Source organism: Papio anubis, chromosome 4 (genome assembly GCF_008728515.1).
Source record: "Papio anubis isolate 15944 chromosome 4, Panubis1.0, whole genome shotgun sequence".
NCBI lineage: Eukaryota > Metazoa > Chordata > Mammalia > Primates > Cercopithecidae > Papio > Papio anubis.
Genome location: NC_044979.1, coordinates 142,791,255 through 142,808,005, shown reverse-complemented (window position 1 = coordinate 142,808,005; position 16,751 = coordinate 142,791,255). Strand labels below are relative to the sequence as shown.

The following is a 16,751-nucleotide window of genomic DNA, read 5'->3' as shown; positions in this document are numbered from 1 at the left end:
AACCCCCAGGTTTTTCGGATGGTCTCTGAATGTCATACAACTTTTATTTTTTATCAAAAAAATTTTTTTGACACAACAGCTTGCTGTATTGCCCAGACTGGAGTGCGGTGGCCAGATCATAGCTTACTGCAGCTTCCAACTCCTGGGCTCAAGCCATCTTCCTGTCGCGTGAGTCTCCCAAGTAGCTGCAACACAGGTGCCAGCCACCACACCTGGCTAATTTTGTTTGGTTTTGTTTTTTTAGAGATGGGGTCTTGCTATGTTGCCTACACTGGTCTTGAACTGCTGGCCTCAGGCAATCTTCCTCCCTTGGCCACCCAAAGTGCTGGGATTACAAGCACGAGCCACTGCACACAGCTGAGATTTTTCGATTTAGTCTTTTTGTACATGCGATATTTTATTAATAGAATCCATAAATGTTAGGGAAATTTCTGAGTTTAGAGCAATACATATGATAGAAAATGTGATATATAGACTAGAGTTGCTTAGCCGAACTGGAGGGGCTGGCTTTAGGTAATCCACGGACTCCCTGAAATTGGGGACACCAGTAGAAATATGTGTGAGCTCATGGGCAGATTCCTATGATTTTCAGGCCTCAAAATGTCTCCTCTTAGGGCAGAGGACGTGTGTACCCCCAGTACAGAATCTTGGACAGTGAATGTCAGTGAACATTGGGCAGAAAAGCTCTGCCAAATTGAGTGTTCTGATGTGACTTTTTCATCAAGTCAATGTTCCTGGGATCTCTTGTACATGATCATCTCACTCTTGTAAGGTTTCATCGTTTCTGCTTACCCTAGTTCTTTCCCACCCTGTTCTCTGAAATGGGCATGTACAGAGAAGAGGAGACCCCAACATGCTTCAGGCTTTGAGTGGAGAGAACACAGCCTCTGCTGGGACAGGGAACAAAGGGATACGGAGACCCTGAAGATGCTTTTGGACAGTGGTCTGAGGTCGGGACAGTGGCAGGAGATACCATTCACTCAGCATCTCCGGGACAAGAGATCAGCCTGGCAGTTACATGTGTTTTTCTTCAAACTGGTTGCCAGGTTGGAATGGCCAATGACATCAGAGATTCCAACCTTCCTGATTGGAGGACCGGACTCCGTCGGCGCCTGGAAGCTGAGGTGGACAACAGTATCTTCTCAGAGCTGTTCGCCACTCCTGACTTCTCCCAGCCTCGAGAATTCATAACACACTTCTGGCTCCTAGCAGAGTCCAGAAAAAGGCCTTGGACAGAACAGAGACTATGTTCTGTGGGATGGAACAGATTTTGGGAAAGATCACGACCCTGCTCCCCGAGGATAAGGAGGAGAGCCCCCGGTCGAACACCTCGGGGTACTCCCTCCAGGAGGTGGTGGATGATGAAGTGTCGGGACCATCAGGTGAGGGGACTGGAGCAAGAAGAGGTGGGACAGGATTGACTAAGACGAAGAAAGGGGGCTGGGTGCAGTGGCTCACGCCTGTAACCCCAACACTTTGGGAGGCCGAGGCAGGCAGATCACCTGAGGTCAGGAGTTCAAGACCAGCCTGGCCAACATAGTGAAACCCCATCTCTACTAAAAGTACAAAAATTAGCTGGGCAGTAGTGGTGCGTGCCTATAATCCCAGCTACTCGGGAGGCTGAGACAGGAGAATCGCTTGCGCCTGGGAGGAAGAGGTCGCAGTGAGCCGAGATTGCGCTACTGCACTCCAGTCTGGGTGAGAGAGTGAGATGCTGTCTCAAAAAAAAGAAGGGTCAGAGGTCAGGAAGGAGAACCTGAGGAGGGTGTGTGGGAAGAATGGAGAAATTCAGGCCAGGTGCAGTGGCTTACACCTGTAATCCCAGCACTTTGGGAGGCCAAGGCAGGCGGATCACTTGAGGCAAGGAGTTTGAGGTCAGCCTGGCCAATATGGTGAAACCCCATCTCTACTAAAAGTACAAAATTGAGCTGGGCATTATGGCAGGCACCTGTAATCCCAGCTACCAGAGAGGCTAAGGCAGGAGAATAACTGGAATCCGCGAGACAGATGTTGCAGTGAGCTGAGATTGCACCACTACACTCCATCCTGGGAGACAAAGTTAGATTCTGTCTGAAAACAAAACAAAACAACAAAACAAAACAAAAAAAAAGAGGGACTCAGAGAGCCAGGGACCAGGGAAGGACGTGAGGAAATGTTCTGAGGACAGAGAAACGGAAGAATGGGGAGGAGAAGGAGCAGCACATGGGGTTGACAGAGGAGAAAGTCAGAAAGATGGCTTGGAGAAGCCAGCAGTCTGCAAGGCTGGGGAGGATGGAGAGTGCTTTGGGGTTTGGGGTCGGGGTCTAAGGTGATCAATTGCAGAAGCATTACACGCTAGTCTGGTTTCTTTACTCAGCCCTTGGGGTAGATCCCAGCCCCTCATGTAGGTCCCTTTGCTGGAAAAGGAAGAGGGAGTGGTTGGATCAATCTGACGAGGAGCCAGAGAAGGAGCTCGCCCCTGAGCCTGAGGAGACCTGGGTGGCGGAGACGCTGTGTGGCCTCAAGATGAAGCTGAAGCGACGGCGAGTGTCGCTCGTGCTCCCCGAACACCACGAGGCCTTCAACAGGCTGCTTGGTAGGAGGACACCCCAGAGAGCACCTCCAATCCTGTTCTTTCTAAAAAGAGGAAACTTCCAATAACCACACTTTTCCAATGGGAAAAATATGCCCCCAGTGGGTGAGCTCTCCATGTGGGAGGACTCTGAAGTGATCACTAATGAGGGACGCTTAGGAGACGATAGAGGATTAGGCTAGACTTGATAAAGGTCGGCGCTTGGGATAAGAAAGCTTGGTTTCGGGCCAGGTGCGGCGGCTCATGCCTGAGATCCCAGCACGTTGGGAGGCTGAGGCAAGAGGACTGCTTGAACTCACGACTTTCAGTCTGCAGTGAGCTATGACTGCACCACTGCACTCCAGCCTGGGTGACAGAGCAAAACCCTGTCTCAAAAAAAAAAAACCAAGGCTGGGCATGGTAGCTCATGACCCGAGATCGCGCCATTGCATTCCAGCCTAGCCCACAGAGAGAGACTCTGTCTCAAAACAAATAAATAAATAAAAATAAAAATCAAATAAAGAAAAACAAAATCAATAAACAAAGACAGCGGTTTCAGCTGTGCCCTCTGAAACTTAATGTCTTTTACTAACTTTTCTAAACCTAAGTGTCTCCATCCATAGTGGGGGATACCAAGGCCATGGTCACACCCTGATGTGACTGTCTCATGAGGAAATGATGGGAATTCCTTTATGACTCTGCAGCGGTCCCTCCGGGTCTGCTGGGAGGGTGTCCTGGCTTATTCCCAGCCCTACATCCTGTAGATTCTCACACCCAGGGCCTCCTTCGGCCTCTTCCCAGGGGAGTCTCAGAGCAGGAGCCTCTCTCCCTTGCCCAGTGAAAGTCATTCTCCCCTCTCCCATCCCCCTCACCCGTGGCCACAATCCTGAGACTCCCCCCTGGAAGGCACACTTCTCCTTGCTGCCCTGCTGCTCCCACGGAAACCCTGCCCTGCTTCTCATGCTGACATCTGCTCTCTAATCACAGAGGATCCTGTCATTAAAAGATTCCTGGCCTGGGACAAAGATCTGAGGATGTCGGACAAGGTAAGGTTGTTCTCCATGTAACTGTGCTCCTGTTCTAATGAACGGCTTGGGGGAGGGCACCGCTTCCAAACCCACAGTTCTCCCTCCACCACCTCCCACCAGATGCTTTTTTTTTTCTTTTCTTTTTTTTTTTTTTTTGTGAGACAGAGTCTTGCTCTGTTGTCCAGGTTGGAGGGCAGTATCTTGATCTTGACTCACTGTAGTCGACGCCTCCCAGGTTCAAGTGATTGTCCTGCCTCAGCCTCCAAGCAGCTGGGATTACAGACGTGAACCACCACGCCTGGCTAATTTTTGTGTTTTTAGTAGAGACGGGGTTTTGCCATGTTGGCCAGGTTGGTCCTGAACACCTGACCTCAGGTGATCCACCCACCTTGGCCTCCCAAAGTGCTGAGATTACAGACGTCAGCCACTGTGCCCGACCAGCTCCCACAGTCTTGAGTCTTGGCACTCAAATATTTTTTTTTTCTGAGAGTCTAGCTCTGCTCCCCAGGATGGAGTGCAGTGGCATGATCACAGTGCACTGAAGCCTCTAATTCCTGGGCTCAAGCAATCGTCTTTACTCAGTCTCCTGAGGAGCTGGGACTAGCACATGCCACCATGCTGAACGAATTTTTGAAATCTTTGTAGAAACAGGGTCTCTCTATGTTGCCCAGGTTGTTCTCGAACTGTTGGGCTCACATGATCCTCCTGTCTCCACCTCTCAAAGTACCGGCATCACAGGCTTGAGCCGCCACTCCCAGCTGTTCTTGGTCTTTTTATGATTTGTCAGCATCTCTCTCAGGACTCTGCTGGTCTCTTGCCAAGTGAATGAACAGCCCATCTCTCCTATGGGTCCTCTGGGATCTGAGCCCTGGGTCACAGTCTGGCCGCAGTCCTGGAGCTCCTGGCCCCTCTACTCTCAGCTCTTTGGGACACTTCTCTGCCTGGCACACAAAAGACCCTCCTGACACCAGCTCACCTAGACACACCCCCTCCAAAGATCCCATCTGGAGTCCACCATCCTGGGAGCATCACCGAAAACCCTTCCTCCGGCTTCTCAGATTTGCATCCAACCTTCGAATATCCCTCCAACCCGCCATTTCCAAATAAGTACAGCTACCCCAATACTGAGGTCCCTTCTCTGAGGTGCAGCCCTTCCCCAGACCCTCATTCCCCCTCTCCACAATCTTCCTCTTCCAAGATGTGACCTCTCCCTCTCTGTGTTCCTTTCTCTCCATCAGTATCTCCTGGCTATGGTCATAGCATATTTTAGCCGGGCCGGCCTCTTCTCCTGGCAGTACCAACGCATTCATTTCTTCCTGGCTCTGTGAGTGGTTTGCTTCCTCCTATCCATCAATATCCAATGCCCTGGGACAGCGGGGGAAGTGGGATTCCAGCCTTTCATTTATCCTTTCACCTATTTGTCCTCTTTACTCTGTGTACAAAAAAGACAGGATTATACTATCTTGTTCTTAGACTGTTGTTTCTAAAAAGAAACTCAGGCTGGGCGCGGTGGTTCATGCCTGTAATCCCAGCACTTTGGGAGGCCGAGGTAGGCGGGTGACCTGAGGTCAGGAGTTCGAGACCAGCCTGGCCAACATGGCCAAACCCTGTCTCTACTAAAAATAGAAAAATTAGCCAGGCACGGTGGTGTGCACCTGTAATCCCAGCTACTCAGGAGGCTGAGGTGGGAGAACTGCTTGAACCCAGGATGGGGAGGTTGCAGTGAGCTAAGGTTGAGCCACTGCACTCCAGCCTGGGTGACAGAGCAAGACTTTTTCCCAAAAAAAAAAAAAAAAAAAAAAACCTCCAACACCGGTGTACAAATAAAAGAATAAAACAAAAGGAACCATAAACCGCTCCTAAGGGGAGAAGAAAAGGGAAAAGGAGCAGAGAGGCGGACACAACACTTCCCCCAGCAAGCAGCCTTTCTGGTTCTTCTCTCTCTCCTTCCCACATCAACCGCAAACGCCATCGACCTCCTCCGGGTTCCCATGATGGAGACCACAGTTCAGGTCCCCCCTGCATCACTCGAATCCACTGTCAAATGCTCCCTGATGGGGTCTCCTGGAGCCTCTCCCCAAGCCAGGGGGCTTCCTAGTGCAGCCTGAGCATCTTTCCAAAGCACAACGCCCTCACTGCCCACCTGAACAACTGCCTTAGCAGACGTCTTTCTTTTTTTCTGAGATGGAGTCTCACTCTGTCATCCAGGCTGGAGTGCAATGGCACAATCTTGGTACACTGCAAGCTCTGCCTCCTGGGTTCACACCATTCTCCTGCCTCAGCCTCCTGAGTAGCTGGGACTACAGGCGCCGCCACCGCGCCCGGCTAATTTTTTTTTTTTGTATTTTTAGTAGAGACGGGGTTTCACTGTGTTAGCCAGGATGATCTCGATCTCCTGACCTTGTGATCCGCCTGCCTCGGCCTCCCAAAGTGCTGGGATTACAGGCATGAGCCACACCGCTCGGCCTAGCTGATGTCTTTCTAAATCGAGGCCAGGGTCCACAGTGCCAATTCCACCCTCTCTACAATCTCTACAACCACACTGGCTCGCCATCTTGGTGTTTCCTGGCTTGGCTTCACTGCTCCTTCCAAATGCCCTCCACTGACTTTGTGTTTGTGTTTTCTGTCTGGGTGTCCCGCACACATGTGGTTCTGAAGGGAAGGACACAGTCCTTGAAGTCAGTTCACCCCACAGCCTCTGTCGTGCCTTCCCTCATCTTCCAACTTCGGCATGCCCGTAGCTCTCCAGTTACGTCCTATGATAATGTGACATTGGGATTAGGTCATCTGCCCTGATTTCTCCCAGTCTCATTAGACTAGATGAATGTAGAAGGCAGGGTCCTGGCAAAATATCAATGTATTCAATTTCTTTTATTTTTTTGAGACAGAGTTGCCCTGTCCCACAAGCTGGAGTGCAGTGTTGAGATCAAAGCTCAGTGCAGCCTCTATATCCTGGGCTCAAGGGATCCTCCCACCTCAGCCTCTTGATTAGCTCCGACTACAGGGCTGCGCCACCACACCTGGGCAGTTATTTATTTATTGAGACAGAGTGTTGCTGTGCCTCTCAGGCTGGAATGGAGTGGCCCAATCTCAGCTCACTGCAACCTCTGCCTCCTGGGTTCACACAATTCTTATGCTTCAGCCTCTTGAGTAGCTAGGACTAACAGCTGTGCCACTACACCAGGTTGATTTTTGCATTTTTAGTAGAGATGGGGTTTCTCCATGTTGACCAGGCTGGTCTGGAACTCCTGGTCTCAAGCAATCTACCGGCTTGAGCCTTCCAAAGTGCTGGGATTACAGGCATGAGCCACCACGTCTGGCGTATATTTTATATTTTTAATAGAGACGAGGGTCTTGCTATGTTGCCCAGCCCCATCTCAAACTCCTGGCCTCAAGTGATCCTCCTGCTTCGGCCTCCCAGTGTGCTGGGATTCCAAGCGTAAGCCATCACTCTTGGTCACCAGTTGGGTTTTTGTCTCTATCATGAAGGAGTGGGAGACGCCTTTCAGCAGGTCTCTGTCCAGCAGAGCCCTCTGAGGAAGGCGTGACTCTCTGCAGGGTGGGTGTCAGTCCTGAGCGGAGGACGGTCCCCTGCCCTCCTCTGGGAAGCTGACCTCAGCCGGAGGTCTCTCCTGGTGGTGCCCCTAAGCAGTAACCTGATTTTTGTCCCCAGCTACCTGGCCAATGACATGGAGGAGGACAGCGAGACCCCCAAACAAAACATCATCTACTTCCTGTACAGGAAGAACCGCTCTCAGATACCCTCATTCCAGAAGCGTCGGTTCCAGTTCTTCTATTCCATGCGCTCGGGGGCCGAGAAGAAACCCTCTCAGAAAGCCTTGTTCCATAAGCTTCGGTTCCAGTTCTTCCATTCCATGCGCTGCAGGGCCTGGGTTTCCCTGGAGGAGTTGGAGGAGGTGGGTGGGGCATGGGGAGGTGGAGATGCGGGGGAATCGGGTGGGCTGGAGGCTGGAGGAGGGCAGGGAGGGGTATCCTGGCGAGTCCCCATCTTCTCAAAGGGCGTTTGTTTTTCCAGATCCAGGCTTACGACCCAGGGCACTGGGTGTGGGCGCGAGATCGTGCCACCTTTCGTAGAGCTCCAGGGACCATGGAGGCCTGAGGTCATCGGCCTGAGAGAAGGTACATCTGCGTCCTCTGGGGTAAAGAAAGAATATTGGGGTCTATTTCGGAAATCCGAGGAACCAATTGCTTGATCCAGCTTCAAGCCTGGGCAATGTGGCAAGATTCCCTCTCACCAAAAATACAAAAATTAGCTAGGCGATGTGGGAGGCATCTCTACTCCCAACTACTCAGGAGGCTGAGGCGGGAGGATCGCTAGAGCCTGGGAGGTTGGGGCTGCAGGGAGCCCTGATCCTGCCACAGCACTCCAGCCTGGGCAACAGAGTGACACCCTGACTCAAAAATAATCACAAATACTGAGTTTGGGGAGCTTCATTATGATTGATGCACTTGAGTTACCGATTTGGGTTGAGGGTTCAGTGGAGTTTTGGTTTACATCTTGTGCAGCTGACCACGTTGAGCAGAGCATGAGACTTCATCATGAGGAGGTAGGATGATGGATTAGGCTTCTGGACTCGTGGTTCGTGATGTTGTCACATTAGAAACGGACCTAGCATGGTTACAAGTTTAGCTCTGAAGTGACACAAAAGGCCCCAGCTGTGATGAGGTCCAAAGCCACATTCTCTGAGGGTGCCCTACTCCCTGGGCAGACCCACCCAAAGTCCTTGCTATGAAGATCACTGGGGCTAACCTTGGGTGTACTGAGTGAGTTTTGGAGTCAGGGTCACCAAAGTGCAAGTATCACAGTTGAACACAATGGTGCAGAAGCAGGGTATAGAATGAAAGTCAGGAGATAAAATTGCATTTCCCAATTGCTCTGAACTCTAGTTAGACTTGACGTGGGACGTGAATAACCTTCCTGTCTAGAGAGCTGCCTCCCTGAAGTGTGACATCCTCTCTCTCACTTCCAGAACACCGGGCCCAGGGAGATGCGGATTTTCAGCAGAAAGTTTATTCCAATGCTAATGGCAGACACCAGGAAGGAGGAGAGCAGCCATTTGTGCAGATTATCTACAAGAACCTGGACTGTTCTAGATGGAGCTGAACACAGTGATCACGTTGTCCTCTTAGGACTGGGGGGCTACTTCTAGGAATCCATAGAGAACAGTGAGAAACCAAGGGTGTTTCTGGTTCCACCCCTTCCTGCAGCACCACCTCCCTTTTGATATTGCTGAATTCCAACCTCCCTGGTGCCAAACCTGGAGGTCCTGTTTCCTATGGACTTGGCTGCCGCAGTCCTGGAGCATTTGAAGGCACACGGCAGACACTCAGATTGGCACGGAATTCTTTGTGAAATATGAGTGCCATAGACCGTAACAGATAGCTTCATTCACACTATGCATTTTATTGGTTTGTTTGGAAAATGTGGGCCATTGAATTATTAACAGGTTTGTTTTAAATAGTTTGGAAATTGTTGTACTTTTGAAAACATGCTGTTCCTGTAGAGTTTTTTGATGAGAGTTATAGCTGTTATATATACATAAAGATAATTTTCTCTTCATCCTAAATCTTTTATCTTTAAGTTGTTTTCTGTATTATTATATGTACCTCTGAAGCGAGTACACTTTTTATCTATGATACTTACATAATAATCTCTTCTATTTATAGCTATTGGTAGTTCCCCTAAGTTTTCATCATAGACATTTTTATTTGCTGTTTAGGTTTGTGACTGAATTGTGAGCATTCAAGTTGTGATTTTTAACATGTCTTAGATATATATACTAACATGTCTAATATATACTATATATTTTATTAGTTTATTTTGAAAAAGGTGGGCATAGAATTATTACTACGTTTATTTTAAATATTTTGGAAATACTGGTATTTTTGAATAGAAGCTGTTTCTATAAAGTTGTGTGATGGGTGTTATAACTGTTATACACACATAAATATCATTTTGTTTTCCTTTTTAAGAGAGGATTCTTTTTATCCTAAATCGTTTACCTTTCAATCTTTTTATCTATTATTACATGTGCTGCTGAAGGGAGCACACTTTCTATCTGTGATACTTGGTTAATGTATGTATTACATTTATAGCTACGCGGTAGTTCCCCTAAATTCTTGTAAAAATAAATTTTTATTTGATATTTAGTGTACGTTTGAAATGTGAGAATTCAGATGTAATTTTTTACCTTGTATTGGCATGTTTGTATGTTACTTTAAAGAGGATGTGTGTTCTAAAGGAGGACATGAGCTGTGTGTTTTCAAGAGAACAGTGCAGTGCATCTCTTGGGGAAACGTAATAAAGATGAACTTTTCTCACCTTCACAGCAAGTGTGATCATATTGGTCTGGATTGATTATTTGCTGTCTAGTGACATTTTTCCTTAATGGGGTTGGTGGTTATTTGAACATATTCATTAGCTCTGGAAGATAATCCTGTACTGTTTTTTACGTAGAATAAAACACAAGGCTGGGTGCAGTGCTCACACCTTCAATTCCAGCAGTTTTGGAGGTCATGGCGGGAGAATCACTTGAGGCCAGGAGTTTGAGGCCAGCCTCAGCAACATAGCATTTACATCTATTTTTAATTTTTAGTTTTAAAAAAAAAACAATAGAAGAGAAGGCTGATCCCAAGCTACAGGGTTTGTTTGTTTTGGATACAGACTCTCGCTCTGTCTCCCAGGTTGGAGTGCAGTGGCCCAACCTTGGCTCCCTGTGACCTTCACCTCCAGGTTCAAGCCAATTCTCCTGCCTCAGCCTCCCAAGTAGCTGGGACTACAGGCACCCGCCTGTACGTCTGACTAACTTTTGTAAAAATAGTAAAGACAAGGTTTCGGCATGTTGGCCAGGCTGGTCTCCAACTCCTGACCTCAAGTGATCCGCCCACCTTGGCCTCCCAAAGTGCTGGGATTACAGGCATGAGCTACTGCGCCTAGACTCCAAGCTAGAGTTTTAAAGCAGGAAATGAGAGAAATGTATCGAGAGAAAAACCAGGTGGTAAGAAAACTCTAAAGGTGGCCAGGTATGGTGGCTCACGCCTGTGATCCCAGCAAGAGTTCAAGACCAGCCTGGCCAACATGGTGAAACCCTGTCTCTACTAAAAATACAAAAATTAGGCAGGCGTGGTGGTGCATGCCTGTAATCGGAGCTATTTGGGAGGCTGAGGCAGGAGAATCACCAGCAGAGATTGTGTCTCCCCACCCCCTCTCAAAAAAAAAAAAAAAAGTTCCTGCAACAGTTAAAGCTGTTAAAGACAGGCAGTCTGCCATGCAATTCTTTGCGATTTTTCTTTTTTCTTTTTGGAGTTGGGGTCTTGTCCTGTCACCCAGACTGGGGTGCAGTGCTGCGGTCATAGCTCACTGTGGCCTCAGACTCAAGCTCAAGCCATCCTCTTACCTTGCCTCCCAAAGTGCTGGGATTATAAGCATGAGCCACTGCACCTGGCCTGTGTGATGCAATTCTGATGTCAACTCCCTGATGTTACATCAAGTGCCACAGGTTAAGGCCACAAGCCCCCACTAGACTGCCCTCGCTTTAGATGCAAGCCGCAAGCTTGGGTGTCCTCAGACCACATGTACTTCTCACCAACTGCCTGCAAATCTGGAGGTTCCCATGGTGCCCTCAGGTTTGATAATTCACTATAACAGCTCACAGAACTCAGAAAAGCAGTTTCTTTTTTTTTTTGGTTTTTTTTTTTTTTGAGATGGAGTCTTGCTCTGTCACTGGGGTGCAGTGGCCACCACGCTTGGCTAATTTTGTATTTGTATTAGAGACGGGATTTTGCCATGTTGGCCAGGCTGGTCTTGAACTCCTGACCTCAGGTGATCTGCCCACCCTGGCCTCCCAAGGTGCTAGGATTACAGGCATAGCCACCGTACCCAGCCGACTTCTAGAGTTTCAATAACAGAGATGTGGTTCAAGAAGACAAGGCCTTGACTGTTTCTACAGACTGACAAGATGTAATCTCTGTGGTCCATGCCCATGGTGCGATCTGGAAAATGGGGCCTTCTAAATGCCAACAACAAGGAAATCAAATGTGCAACAAACAGAAATACTAACATTGATGTGAGCCATGGAGAGGCCTAAACAGATTACTGCAGTCAGTCCATTTCCAAGGTCATCAAAGGGGTAACTCTAAAATAACAAATTTCAGATGCCATGCCCCAAATAGCTGCACGGGGTGGGGAAGTCCTCCACATGCCTCTGCTTCCTTCAGTACCTCTTTATGAAATAAGCCAAGGTACTTCCCTGGGAAATTTCCTCTTCTCTTTTCTTTACTTTTTTTTGAGATGGAGTCTTGCTCTGTCGCCCAGGCTAGAGTGCAGTGGTGCAATCTCAGCTCACTGCAACCTCTCCCTCCCAGGTATTAGCAGTTCTCCCGCATCAGACTTCTAAGTAGCTGAGATTACAGGTGCGTGCCACCATGCCCAGTTAATATTTGTATATTTAGTAGAGACAGGGTTTCACCATCTAGGCCAGGCTGGTCTTGAATTCCTGACCTCGTGATCCACCCACCTTGGCCTCCCAAAGCGCTGGGATTATAAGAGTGAGCCACCGCGCCCAGACTTCTTTTTTTATTTTGTTGAGGTGAAGTTTCCGTCTTGTTGCCCAGGCTGGAGTGCAATAACGCAATCTCGGCTCACTGCCACCTCCTCCTCCCAGGTTCAAGTGATTATCCTGCCTCAGCCTCCTGAGTAGCTGGGATTACAGGCACCCACCACCAAACCCAGCTAACTTTTTGTATTTTTAGTAGAGATGGGATGTGGCCAGGATGGTCTTGAACCCGACCTCTCATGATCCACCTGAATTGGTCTCCCAAAAGCCGGGATTACAGGTGTGAGTCACTGCGACCAGCCCCTCCCGTACCTCTTTTGGCCAAGGCAGTACAATTCAGAAGAATCTTGCCAGGGAAGACTGGGAAATGGACGTCAACGTGATGCCTATGGCTCCTAGTGGATTTAGATACCTCCTGGTGCTCACTGATACCTTTACCAGTTACACGGGGGCTTTTCCATGCCAGACTGAAAATGCAGGAGATCACTGATCAACCTTCAACTATTCACTAACAGAACACTGAGGGGACTGCGTGGTCCCCAATACCTCCTATTGCACTTGGATAAACACTTCCTGGGAAATAGAGATGAATAGAAAGGAAATAGTCAAACAAGTAGAGATGGCTGTATTCCCTCAACCAGAAGGGTCCATTAGTCTGTTTTCATACTGTTATAAAGAACTACCGGAAACTGGGTAATTTATGAAGAAAAGAGGTTTAATTGACTCACAGTTCTGCAGGCTGTACAGGAAGGATGGCTGGGGAGGCCTCAGGAAACTGACAATCATGGCAGAAGGCGAAGGGGAAGCAGGCACGTCTGGCCATGGTGGAGCAGGAGAGACAGAGAGAGTGAAGAGGGAGGTACTGCATGCTTTTAAACAACCAAATCCCATGAGCCCTCACTCACTATCATGAGAACAGCAAGCGGGGAAGTTGGCCCCCATAAGGCAATCACCTTCCACCAGGTTTCTCCCTTAACACTGGGAATTACAATTTGACATGCGATTTGGGTGGGGATACATAGCTGAACCATATCAACGGTAGTTCAACCACGAGATTGATTGACTGAGATGGAGTCCCACTCTGTTACCTAGGCTGGAGTGCAGTGGCACAATCTCGGCTCACTGCAACCTCTGCCTCCCAGGTTCAAGCAATTCTCTTGCCTCGGCCTCCCGAGTAGCTGGGACTACAGCATACGCTACCATGCCTGGCTAATTTTTGTATTTTTAGTAGAGATGGGGCTTCACCAAGTTTGCCAGGCTGGTCTTGAACTCCTGACCTCATGATCAGCCTGTCTTGGCTTTTCTTTTGCTGGAATTACAGGCATGAGCCACTGCACCCGGCCAACCACTGAGATTTAGAAGGCAGTCGAGTCCACTATACCACACCTCACCTGGTTTCTTCCTCTGATGGGGCCCCTCGTGGCCACTGTTCTGTTACTTTTCAGTCCTATTTATTTAAACGGATGGTGAGCTGTCTGCCCTCCAGGCTCCAACACTTCCATCTTCAGCTTGTATTACAACAATACCAGCCCTTCAAGCTACTCCAGGTGACCCCAGAACTCATTTGAACTCAACAGCTCAAGAGTTTCATTCCTCTCACTTTCCTCTCACTTTAGGGGACTCAGTGCCCCTGGTCAGCATGAAGTCAGTACGGAAACATGACCTCCATCCCTAATCCCTCAACAATGAAGAGTGGAAGGTGTAGGCAAGAGGGTGGGGGCACGGTTTGTAAATCTGTAACTGCATCAGACCAAATCTAGTTCAACTTTTTTTTTTTTTTTTGGACGGAGTTCCTCCACCTCCTAGGTTCAAGTGATTCTGCTGCCTCAGCCTTCGGAATAGCTGGGATTATAAGGGTACTCACCATTTTGACCAGGCTGGTCTTGAACTCCTGACCTCAGGTGATCCACCTGCGTAGGCCTCCCAAAGTGCTGGAATTACAGGCATGAGTCACTGCACCTGGCTCAGTTCAACTTTTATGTAATGAAGTTGTCAGTTGCTTTTCAATTGCCATGGACCTGCAGGTTAAAGGTCATGTACCCTGTGCATTCTCAGGTTAACCAAGCATGCCACCACAGAGTGGAAACTAAGAGCTCAGCCTGAAGAGCTGGGACTGATTTAAGAACCGGACACCCCATGGCAGGAGCCAGGATCCAATCAGATTGAGTTCTGGTGTCCCCCATGGCAGGATCCAGTCAGATCACACAGCCCAGCATGACTTTACTGCAAGATCCAATCAAATCACACCTCATTACCGTATGGGCATGGGGCTGTTTTGGTTGTGAGGGGTCTGTTTCATTGTTGTTGTGGTGTGGTTGTTGATGTAGATGGCTTTATATGTAGGTATGAAGTACCTGTATAGTGTGTACACATGTGTAGTGTGTGTGCAGAGTGTGTGTAATGCATGTATGTAAGTTAGAATTACTGGAGTGTATTATTACATGTGTGAATTGTATTGTGCATGTGGTGTGAGTGCATGTGTAAGGTATGCATATGTAGTGTAAATTACACTAATTGGCAAGTGATGCACATATGTGGAGTAATAATGCATGTATGTGTAGTGTAGATTACATATATGCTATTACATGTATGAGTATGTATACATGTGTGGGTGTGAGTGCATGTAGTGTGTGTCTTGTTGTGTATTGCATGTGTGGTGTGAGTGCATTGGTGTGAGTGCATGTGTGGTGTGTGTGCATGTGTGGTGTGAGTGCATGTGTGCTGTGCATGTGTGCTGTACATGTGTGGTGTGTGTGCATGTGTGGTGTGTGCATGTGTGGTGTGAGTGCATGGGTGGTGTGAGTGCATGTGTGGTGTGTGTGTATGTGTGGTGTATGTGCATGGGTGGTGTGAGTGCATGTGTGGGTGTGTGCGCGTGATGGAGATGAAGGGGACTGGGTGGGTGAGTGGGGACAAGCTTTAAGGTTTTAAACTCAGGGCAGTTAGTAGTGTGAAAGAACATGTAATTCCTCCCACTTCTAGTAGGTACAATATACTCTGAGTTTCCTCTCAGGAGGTTGCTAGCTATGTGTATTCAGATGGAGATTATGAACACAAAATCTAATTCAATCTTAAATATAATTGAGACATTGCAATTCTCACATGAACTTAAGAGTCTTGCTTAAAACGTCCTAATAGAAAACATGCTTGGCATTGGACAGTTCACAACAATGACACTGATACAACTCTGCCACAGACAGACAATACAGATCACTGCCCTTGAGTGCAGTGACCTGTTCCCACATGATACAGTCAGTTCTTATGAGGAGAAACAGTTAAATAAATAACCTACTAGATGTGATGGAGATGCCACTATGATGCCCAGTTCTTTAAACAAAGAAGCGTCATCTGGACTTTGAAAATGGCAAAAGGTGTTTGGGGAGAGGGGTAGCGGGGGTTATTTGAGCACAGGTGGTGAAAAGAGCAAGAAAAATATTGACACAGTGGAAGAGAAACTAAACACTTCCCACTTTACATTACAGTATCTGTCCTAAAGAAGATGATATAAAACAGGAATCCAGAGCTTTGTAACTGGAGTGCCACAAGTAGCTGCCATCTCAGTAACCATGTCAACCGTTACTCACAAAGTACTCATCCTCATTTGCTTATGAAAAGGAAAGCACTCAAATCCTTCTTATACATCAGCGGTCAGGTAAACAGCAGATATCTGGACCATGAGGGCAGCCCATAATACCATAATATACATCTAAAAAAAATTTGCCTCCCTACCTTTCGGCAGCGAGGATTAGGACAGCTGAACCTCTTCACATCACTGTCCAACAGAGCAGGAAAGCTACAGGAGGGGCACCTACAGTCAGAACAGCAGAAGTGACATTACTTCAAACATTAAAGACTGACTTGGTTCCAGCTCCATGTGGCTGTTCATATGAAGATGGAGTTTTGAGCTGGACATTCACATCCCCTTTATACTTGTTAGTTTTCCGGAAAACACAGATTGAGCCTCTTCTTTGCGCTGGCTCTTATCAGGAAACATAAGCACCACTTGCGGTCCTGACTCAATATAAACCACTCAATAAACACATCTCAATCTCAATGAGAACTCCTTGCATATACCGATTTCCCTCCAGCCCAGGGCACCATGATTGTATCTATGGGCCAGAAGATTAGGGGGTGCCAAGACATGTAGACAGAAGTTTGAGCTGCAGGCCGGGCACAGTGGCCCACACCTGTAGTCCCTGCACTTTGGGAGGCCATGGTGGGCGGATCACTTGAGGTCAGGAGTTTGAGACCAGCCTGGTCAACATGGCAAAACCCTGTCTCTATCAAACAAACAAACAAACAAAAAAGTTGGACATGGTGGCGCACACCTGTAATCCAGGCTACTCGGGAGACTGAGGCATGAGAACTGCTTGAACTTGGGAGGCGGAGGTTGTAGTGAGCCGAGACTGCGCCACTGCACTCCAGCCTGGGTGACAGAGTGAGATTCCATCTCAAAAAAAAAAAAAAAAGAAAAAAATTTGAGCTGCAGAGTTTTCCATTAACAAAATTACTGGTTACTCAATGGTTTCAAGGTGTTAAAAAATAAAAATAAATAAATAAAATCATTGATAATCTTATTTCTCAGCAAGAAATGCC

General features: G+C 48.0%; 2 protein-coding genes across 4 annotated transcripts in view; one reads left to right on the top strand and one right to left on the bottom strand.

Moving 5' to 3' along the window:
- Positions 1-16,751, bottom strand: part of RBAK (RB associated KRAB zinc finger) — a 47,500-nt gene that overhangs the window by 30,570 nt on the left and 179 nt on the right. The window contains exons 1-3 of one of the 3 annotated variants that reach the window (XM_031664919.1): positions 16,484-16,532; positions 15,740-15,963; positions 14,020-14,173 (exon numbers count right to left, since the gene is read on the bottom strand). The gene's annotated coding sequence lies outside the window, so the exon portion shown is untranslated. Of the gene's footprint in view, positions 1-14,019; positions 14,174-15,739; positions 15,964-16,483; positions 16,533-16,751 lie in introns of those variants that run through there. The other 2 variants (XM_031664920.1, XM_031664918.1) reach the window with 2 other exon arrangements.
- LOC100998474 (putative speedy protein E7) lies at positions 261-8,826 on the top strand. The gene is made up of 7 exons (XM_017956580.3): positions 261-1,382; positions 2,357-2,575; positions 3,539-3,597; positions 4,818-4,903; positions 7,253-7,496; positions 7,616-7,719; positions 8,571-8,826. Exons 1-6 carry the CDS (start codon positions 1,247-1,249, stop codon positions 7,697-7,699), a joined length of 828 nt encoding a protein of 275 aa, XP_017812069.1. The 5' UTR covers positions 261-1,246; the 3' UTR covers positions 7,700-7,719; positions 8,571-8,826.

What these genes read in the sequence shown, in the direction of transcription:
- LOC100998474 (XM_017956580.3), top strand. Translation starts at nt 1,247, where the DNA reads ATGTTCTGTGGGATGGAACAGATTTTGGGAAAGATCACGACCCTGCTC. An exon ending in TGAAGTGTCGGGACCATCAG is followed by an intron (nt 1,383 to 2,356) that starts GTGAGGGGACTG and finishes TTCTTTACTCAG; the next exon opens with CCCTTGGGGTAGATCCCAGC. An exon ending in GGCCTTCAACAGGCTGCTTG is followed by an intron (nt 2,576 to 3,538) that starts GTAGGAGGACAC and finishes CTCTAATCACAG; the next exon opens with AGGATCCTGTCATTAAAAGA.